General features: G+C 43.2%; 1 protein-coding gene across 2 annotated transcripts in view; it reads left to right on the forward strand.

The window, feature by feature from the left end:
* LOC112161654 (inositol polyphosphate-5-phosphatase A) overlaps window positions 1–9,583 on the forward strand; it is a 145,962-nt gene that overhangs the window by 100,266 nt on the left and 36,113 nt on the right. For both annotated transcript variants that reach the window (XM_024296979.2, XM_024296978.2), the window contains exon 9: window positions 2,473–2,557. In XM_024296979.2, coding sequence (XP_024152747.1) covers window positions 2,473–2,557 — 85 coding nt within the window. The remainder of the gene's footprint in view (window positions 1–2,472; window positions 2,558–9,583) is intronic.

Genomic DNA, 9,583 nt, shown 5'->3' on the forward strand with positions numbered 1-9,583 from the left:
TGTGCTCACGCACATGCACACACAGATACATTCATGCACCTAGTTAGAATCGTCCCGCTCTGAGGTTTATGCGAGTTCAGAAGAGAGGAACATTTTTATTGATTTCATTTTTTTTTTGCCACGTTACCAGATGAGTTTGAGCTTTTGAGCAGATACAGGATCAGCTGGATTCACAGATCCACATTCCAATTCCTAAATTACAGCATAGCATCAAGTTCCTATAAAATGTTGAGGTGTTTTTGTAATCTCATGCATTTATTTATTATTGCATGCCTATTTTTTATGAAAATATTTATATGTAGAGTAACACAAATAAATGTTTATTTTTTTTAGGCATTGTTTTTATTTACTTAATCTTTTGCATTTCAAGACAATTTAAAAATGTTAATTTATGTGCAGTAACATGCATCACATGTGTGTGCTTAACATTTAGAGTTTCATTTTAATTTCACAAATGTAGTATTGATGAAAAATATTGCTTTATTTTTAAAGGTGATTTTCGAAACACAGTCTCCCTTGAGTTTCTCTGTTTTGGGTTCGTATCACAGTATTGATGTCAAAATTTAAATAATTAAAATAAGAAAATAGTAAATAAAATAAATTAAGAAAATAGTATATATATATATATATATATATATATATATACAGTATGTGTATATTTACAATGTATAAGCATGCACGTTTTAAGACAAAAGCAAATCAAAACGTATGCCCTGTTGTTACAATTATTGTTCTGGCGGGAGTTGTTTTTTCTTTTGTACTATACCCTAATTTTATAAGAGATAAAATGATTGAGAGAAAAACATCTGGGCCTAAAGTTGTATTATTCTGGAGGGAGTAATATATATATATATATATATATATATATATATATATATATATATATATGTATATGCACATATATTATGTATATGTAATATAGGCCATTGTGTTAAATCAAACTGGAGTTCTCAACAATGTTTGCATTTTTTAAATATTAAAATAAAGAAGCAGGTTTGGTAGGTTTTTATGTCAAATCTTTACATTTAAATTTGAAAGAAATAGTAGAATAACACTTTAATTTTCTTAAACAGGGACATTTTTTTCCCCTCATGAGAAAAAATGTTTTGGCTCAACTGCAGCTTATTGATTAGATAATGGATTAAAAAAAATAATGTAAAAGTGAACAATGAGGAATAAAAATATTTTGAATACATTCAAATGGCAGTAAAACCTCATCCTGGTATATGAGGCCTCGTCCTCCTGTGTCTGCTCGCGGAAGGGTCCTGCAGGCAGACGGACTCAGAGCCACCTTCGTCTTTCTTTACAGCTTCAAGAATATATTGTTTCCCGGGCCTGGGAAGTCCACAGTGAAATTTATCCACACGATTAGTGCAGATAGTGAGCCAAGCATCCTGAGTCATTAATTACACAAGAGCAAGCACCACATCCACCTTCATTTCCTGCCTCTGCTCTCAGGAAAAAAGCACTTTTAAGTAGGTGACAAGTTCATTATATGTCGCTTAGGTGCATTTTTTTAAGTACTGGGATGCTGGCTCTGCAGTGAATTTGAGGAGATCTGGAAGATGTCCATGTCTGAGGGAATGTATGTACTCTGTGCACTTCTGTTAAAAATGCACTCCGTTATACTCCAACGCTGTTTTTAACATAATTAGTGACTTTTTTTTAAGAGAATTAATAGAAAGCTTCAAGTTTGTGTTTGCCCAAGGCAACAAGAAAGTGTAAACTCTTTTATGCTGTGATGTCAGAAAAACAAAGAAAATGTATATAAACTCATGAAAGGTCCAGTCCAATCAGGAAATAATTAACCTTAAATGCATCTTTAAAAAAGGAAAAAAAATGGTTGGAGCGCAGACCTGTTGCAGACTTTGAGGTTAAATTTCCTTTAAACTTTCCGTGCTCTCAAATTAACCTGGTTTGTCTTGTTTTCTTTCCCTTTGATGGACTCACCAAAGTGAATTTTCTCCTTTCAAAGGAAATTATCAGAAGTATTGACTCAATATTGCTTTGATGATAGTGTCAGCTGAACGTTAGCAGTTTGTTTCCAGCATCAGCCTCTCGCATGGATGGGAAATGCGCTGCAGACAGGTCCCAGAGCGGCCAATTAGCCTATAGTGGGGCTGATGCTTTGAACTGGAATTCTTACAGAAATGACGAGGCTGTGGGTTTCAATCTTGGCCCTGATGCTCCTCGTGTCCTCACATCTTTTCTTCCTTCAACAGTTTTCTGTTAAACTCATATTTAAGTCTGTAGAAGAAGTATTGTTTTCTTCATGATGTTTTTCTTTAACTCATTTCAAAAAGTAAAAATGCTTGAACTTGTTGGTCCTCAGAAGCCTCCAGCTGTACTGGAGCACCAGCAGATGGTGCTGTGTCCTTCACAAACTAAATGCCCCTGTTAGAGCAGCTGATGGGTTTGTGAAGAGGAGGATTTTCTGCTGATAATCCAGCATCTTTGGTTTCTGTTTTGCAGGATTACGGACCAGCGGTACGAAAAGGTGCCATTTTTTATTTTTGGGGACTTTAACTTCCGGTTGGATTCCAAACAAGTTATTGAGGTGAGTGTTTTCTGCAGCTCAGCGTTATTCCGTTCATATTTGAGAAAACTGGTGCAAAGCCTTGTACAATAATCTGTTGGTGTTTTGTTGTTGAACAAAAGCATAGTTGTGTGTTTCGTTCACTGTCTCCTATGAACCATTAAATGCTTCACTGTTGCTGCCCCAGCTGTGTTTGCCGACAGAGCCTCCAAGTGTTTTCTTCTGCTGCCCCTTCCCCTTTTTCTTCCTCTTTCTGCCCTCCTGCTTCTGCACTGAGGCCAAGGAGAGCTGAAGCGGTGCAGTCACTCAGCTTTGTCCATAAGAAGGTGCAGGGGGATGAGCGTCACGTCGAGTCATGAAACCCCACCGCACAGCCCCAGCTTCTCATAGGTAGATGGGAGGGCCACCTGTTGGCCGATGCGTTTGGTCCTGGAACCAGTGGGGCTGTTCAAGGTGTGGTCATTGTTTCTGTCAACGGGGGCCCCAAGGAGGAGCCAGGGAAAAGGAGGGCAGGCTCTCTGGACACACCTCACAGGAAGTTCATAGACGATGAACTTAAGAGGGGCAGCTCAGCTGGACGGCTATCACATGTTTTTACTCAGAAATCTATCAGAGGCATTGATTAGTTGCTTGGAAGTTTGTGCAGTACATTTGATTTGGAGCTGTAATTGGATCACATTGACCCTCTGGTCATATGAACACGATGACAAATACAGAAGAGACTCTGCAGCAGATGTTCAAACACTGAGGCCATTCAGGAGGCAACTTCTGCAATTACACGTCACCTGGCACGCATTATGTTGTCACATTGATATTCTGTCGATAACTCCACGCTTTCCGTCCCATCAGCAGCGGCGTAAGCGGCTCTGCTTTGAGCCGCTGTGGTAGCTCTGTGGTAGGTACAGACACATCTTCCTTATGTCTTCATGCTCTGATATGCTGTTTGAGTGCAGGCGGGGTCGCGACCCCTCTCCAGAGATGTGTTAGGCCTGCATCCATGTGTGTCCATCTCTGCCCCCGGTGTCCTTTCTTATGCTTCCCCTTTCACACACACACCAGTCTGGCAGGTTAGATGAATCCGATCTGATTGAGTCAGGGGTGTGGCAGCAACTGTGGGGGGGGGTGGCTGTTTTTTAGACTCCCCCTCAGGAAATTAGAGCTTGGGTCTAAGGCATAAAGCATTCTCATAAACACACACAGGCCTGCATGTTTTCCTCTGGCTGAACGGGAGCCCAAACACATCCCGGACATTTAATGGGCCAATGAGACCAGCTGATGTCATCTGTGCAAAATGGGTTGTAAAGGCTGGGGGGGGGGCTTCATAAACTCACACGGTGATCAACCTGTCCGGTTTGAAGGGGGGCCTGAGCATTCATGACCAACAGTCTGTGATGTCCCGATAAACAAATGGGCTGAGACCTGGAATCAGGGAGTAACTCACTGCTGAGAGGCCCTTTTTAGCCCTTTAATGACAATTAATGTCAACAAGACAATTAGTGCACATCAGCTGAAGTGCTTAACTGTAGACGGGGCTGCCGGGGGATCGATTCTCCATACTTATCTTCAGATTGATTCAGACTCGAGGAGGCCGCTGCTCTTTCTCACCATCCGAGTGTCATCTGTGTGGAAAAGTCTTCTGCAGTTAGCTTCTTCCTAATTACAACCTAATCTGCAGCGTTAAAGACGTGTGAGGAGCACCGGGGCGAGCCTCACCTCACTTGTCATCATAGGAACACGTCTCCCAGCAGATCCATGAACAGCTTCCTCTGCTTCTCCTCAGTCCTTTGTGGTGAAACATGGTCAACCACAGGCCACACTGGGGTCACAAGCCGAGTGCTTTGGGACGGGCCTGTGGGTTCTGAGGAGTGGGCTTGTTACTATCTGAAGCCAAATTCCAGGTGGCAAATTCCTGGCATGCTTTTGCGGCAGGATCAGTAACCACAGACCTGCAGCCAACCCCCTCCGTCCCAGCCCGGGAAACCCCATTAATTGTGTCCGACAGAGGGAATTGGTTCAATTGACCCCATTCAGGAGCCTTTTGACTGTCAGACAAAAGACACAGCCACGTGGAGACTAATGCTTGGACCGAGGTGGTCCAGGCCCCCCAAGCCCCATCACCCCCCCATGGGTCTGATCCTGCCGTGGTTTGATCACGCTCTGGATCGGTGCTGGAAAACAGGAAATCACGGAGCAAGTCTTTGGAAGATTGTGTCTGCTGAATGTCCTAGGAAGGTTTCTTTTTAACAGTCGAGTCGGGCAGCTCAAAGATGCAGCACAAACGGATATTAACTGGTACAAAACATTCAACATTTCAGAGAAGGGCCGTATCAAAGCAGAGTTCACTCATGAATGAAGGAACAGAGCGTCTGAGTATTGTGAAATAGGTGCTTTAAGGGGCTGGAAACCGCACTGAGTTTCAGCAAATGTCTAGTTCAGATAGTTAGGAAATAAAGTGAAGCAAAAGTATTTGTCTTAAATAAAAAGCTGAGTTTAGCCTGTGATGTTCATCATAGCAACACTTCAATTATAAGGGACAGAATGTAGAATTGAAATCTAGGAAATCCTGATCTTTGATATTTAAAGAGATTATTTGGAGCAGAAAATCAGGATTTATGTCCTACAAACAAACTAGAATTCTGTTTCTCACATATCTGATGGTTCATCTTTAAGAATCTCTTCTATCCTCCCCTAGTTACCTGTATTAATGCCATCGGTTTGAACTGGTTTTCTGCATAAAGACACCTGTTCACACCCTTAAACAGTCAGAGTGCAACCTCTCCACCATGATGAAGACCAAAGATCTGTCAAAGGACACCAGGAACAAGACTGTAGACCTGAACCAGACAGGGATGAACCATTTTAAAATAAGCAGCAGCTTGGAGAGAATTGATCAACTGTTGGAACAATTATAAGAAAGTGCAAGAGATAAAAGATCACTGACAATCTCCCTCCACCTGGAGCTCCATGAAAGATCTCACCTGGTGGGGTACAAATGATCTGGAGTCAGTGAGGAAACGGCCCAGCCACCTTCACTGGCTCCCAGTTAACAAAGAATTAAATACAACATCCTTCTTCTCCTTGTCTGAACCCTCCATGACCATCCTCTTTTATTAAACCTCCTTCACATTTCCACACACTTCTGACTCCTCTTCCTCCATTCACCTCTGCTTTAGCACGCTGGGGATCAGAACTTTCAGCCACTGTTCCCAAACTCTGGAACTCTGTTCCTGTCGACATCCATCGGAACATTGATTCAGTGGCTGTTTGTAAATCTAAACTCAGAACTCACTGTTTAAAAATAACCTTCTCTTTATAATGTCACTTTTGTGTTTGTGTGTTTGTATTGGATCGTATTCATGCCATTTTTTGTTTGTTTTATTTTGAACACTGAGCTGGAGTTTCAAATTAAATTAATTCTTGTTATTTGTAACACACAACAACATCATAATTTCAAATCGTGCAGGGATCCAAAGGTCCCTCTGTTTGAATCAGCACATGTTCAGGTCCATCTAAAGTTCTCAGAGATCATCTGGATGATCCAGAGGAGGATTGGGAGAAGGTCATGTGGTCAGATGAGATCAAAATAGAACTCTTTGGTCTAAACGTCACTCTCTGCATTTGGAGGGAGGAACGCTGACTTACATCCCAGTAAAACCATTCCTGCTGTTAAGCACGGAGGTGGAAGCATCATGCTTTGGGGCTCCTTTTCTGCTAAGACATCAGGACACCTGATCCATTGATCTAAAAAAGTAAATTAAAAAAAATGTTTTAAAGAAAGGATAAATGGGGCTGTACATGGTGAGATTTTAGACCGAAACCTTCTTCCATCAGTGAGAGTTTTGAGGGTGAAACATGTCTGGGTCTGCCTCATTCATGTGTTCAGACGGATATTTATAGTGTTATAGTGTGTGTGAGCTGGCCGTGAATCAGCTGTGTCCATGACAGGCCCCCGGCTCTGTGCCTGAACTCTTAGTATATTTAAAATCCCTCCTAATTAAACTTAATAGAATGTAAATTTAATATCTGCAGAGATTGTGTGCTGCCGGCCGGCCTGCTCCAATTTCAGGATTGATCGAGGCCAACAGGAGGGTTAATTGCTGACTTGATCTACCGCCGCCCGGACATGGTGTGGGGCTGTTTTAATTGAGGCTGATCTGCTGCTACACGAGCGGATTTCATTAAAGCAGCTGGCCCTTCCTTTGGCGGGTTTAGCGCCTCCTGTCTGCTTCAGAGAGACGTGCAGCAAACCGGCCGGGCATCAATCTCCCTTCTTTTGTCCTGTGTCCTTTCACTCGCTTGAGCAGCATGAAATTAAAGGTGGAGCCTGAGACTGTCCAACTCCAAATGATATAAAAAGCCTATTAATGACAGACCAGCATGATGGATCATGCATTTTTCTCACAGTGGAATCACTCAATCAAAGCAGAGATGTAAGCAATTTTTTAGGGAGCATTAGATACATTTATGTTTGAATGCCGTGTTTTTATTGCAGCTGATATAAGCAATATGTCAGACAGGACTTGTCCGACATGAGTGCTTTTCCATGCAGACTGTTCATCATTAATTAAGGGTTCATATTTAAAGCAGCAGCGGCAGAGAGACGTTAAACCTCCTGACGTGAAGTGGGACAGCACTTCATCAGACAGTTGATAGTCCTGCTGCTCAACCTGGTGCTGGTGAAGGATTTTCAGCGGGAAAGCCCGGGCTGCTTCTCTCTTTCCGCTCGTCGTTGATGAGCATGTGTGTGTCTGGCCAGCTATAAATCAAAAAGCGGCTGGTGTAATTAAGTACACACTACATTAGTCAGGCTAATTAATTTTGGGGCCCATCCATCCATTAACCAGCGGCCCAGCACTGATTGGGACTCTGTTCTGTGGAACCCCTGACACCGGGGACTATGACCCTCCCCGGCTGCCCCCGGCTTCCCGGACACACTCATGCATTTACCACCAGAGACGCAGATGTACACGCTCACGTGCGCTCATTGAAATGAGCGAGTTTATGTCATAACTCTTCAGAGCAGTGCTGTCGGCGGCTGGTGTTTGACTATTTTACCGCTCGGCCAAACTGTATTGACAAATCGTTTAAACGGTGTGTCTGGCCAACAAAATCAATATTCTTCTGTGTGGACCTCACCCCACCTGATATTGTTTTAATTGTCCCAAAGCAGTAAACCCTGTGCATTTACTAGAAGTCAAAACAGAGTTATTAGCACCTACTCTGTGACCCCCGCCCGTTTACAGCCTCATAGGTGACGCCTGAGCGGATATTTTCTAACAGCACAATAAAGAGCCTTTATCTGCCAAGAAGAGTCCAATCCATCACAACCAGGGCCCATTATATCACTGATAACTCGTCTGGATATGAGGCAGACTGCTCCCTTCAGACAACAGGCCCGTTCTCTCTCTGTTTGCTCTCTTTGCTCGTGAAAGCGGCTCTGCGAAGAGTTCCGCCATGAGGGCGGGGCTTAGGCCGTGCAGCTTTGATGGGAGCGCGGTCCATAGAATTAAACAGATGAAGAACAAGCAGTGGGTTCTGTTGGTGCTGCTCATTAACAACAGGCCGTTTGAGCCCGGCGCCAGTCATGCTGCTGCCTGCCATTGTGTGTTCAGAGGGGAGGGGTCAGTGGGGCTGGAGCGCCACGCTCAGCGGTGGGACGGCGTGACAGTCCAAGTCAAAGATGAGCACAGAGCCTGGCACCAACAGGCTCTGAGAGGGGGTGCTGCTTCGTGGACCCGAGGTCGGTCTCGTTCTGTGGACCGAGGCGTGGCGGCCATTACCCCCATGCCACACCCCCGGCAGAATTTATCAATCAAGGGAGACTTCTAAGGCTTTATTTCATAGACAAAACAATAACATACGTCTTATAGTTCATCCACCAGAACTGAGATCCAATATAATTTCATAAAATCATAAATAATCAATTCAAGCCCCCCCACCCCCATTATCCTTATGGAAAGAAACACTAGAAAGTCAGGAACACTTTTATCCAATTAAGGATCTTTGCAGTTTTCCTCCCAAAATATTTATAAAAACTAAAAATGAAGTTCTCTTGTATTAATCTAGTTTATCTTTCCAGATTAAAAGATAATTTTTCTGCCTTTTTAACTCATTAACACCAGAGCTCCAGTTTTTATGTTCTTTGATTTACAGTAACTTTTCAACCATTAACACAATAATTCCAGTAGATTCTGATGGAGAAATACGGCCGCAGTATCTTAGAGATTTTGTGTTTCAGCATCACCGGCGATGCCTCAGGTGTTAAGGTGCATTTACACCAAGCGCGATTTGTAGAGGTGGCCAGCTTCAATGTTAAAATGGTACAGACACGACATGAAGTCCCGTGGCGCGATTTGAACGATGAGTGCGGCCCGGAGGTCTGGCAGCAGCTCAAATCGTAGGCGCGAATCAGGCGGCTCAGGCAAAAGTTAAATATCTGAAGTTTGACAGGTCACCAAATCAGGAACTCAGCTTTGGACACATGACGTTTTCAGTGACTCAATCAGCGGGTAGAACACTAGTCCAAAGCAGACGTTTTTGTCTAGAACTTTTGTCTTTTTCCTTAACCCGCTGGAGCCACGGAGTTGCAGCATCTACCCGGTTACTTTGTGATGAAAGCAGGATACACTCTGGACAGATCGCCAGTTTTTCTCCCTCAGTGGAGTTCACTCACAGAGGTCGCTGACTCGGGCCTCATCGAGACATTAAAGAAAAAGGTCTTCTAATTTCCTTTTTTCCACCTCGGGTTAAGATGACACAGACAACTTTCAAGCTCAGCCACAGAGACACAGAAACACCTTGGAAGCGGCTGTCATCCAGCCACAGCCTCTTTACCAAGAAAATCTTTGAAAAATAATAATAATAGATCCAAACATGGAGACAAGATTACTGATTTTTTTTTTCAATTAAAAATTCAAATTCGTTTTATTCATAAAACACTTTTCATACAAAAAACACTTCTTAAAGTGCTGTACATATAGCAGTGGCGGGCCGTGCATTTCACACCTAGGCCTTCAGTAGTGCTCCATCTGAATCAATCCAACCCTC

Source organism: Oryzias melastigma, linkage group LG15 (genome assembly GCF_002922805.2).
Source record: "Oryzias melastigma strain HK-1 linkage group LG15, ASM292280v2, whole genome shotgun sequence".
NCBI lineage: Eukaryota > Metazoa > Chordata > Actinopteri > Beloniformes > Adrianichthyidae > Oryzias > Oryzias melastigma.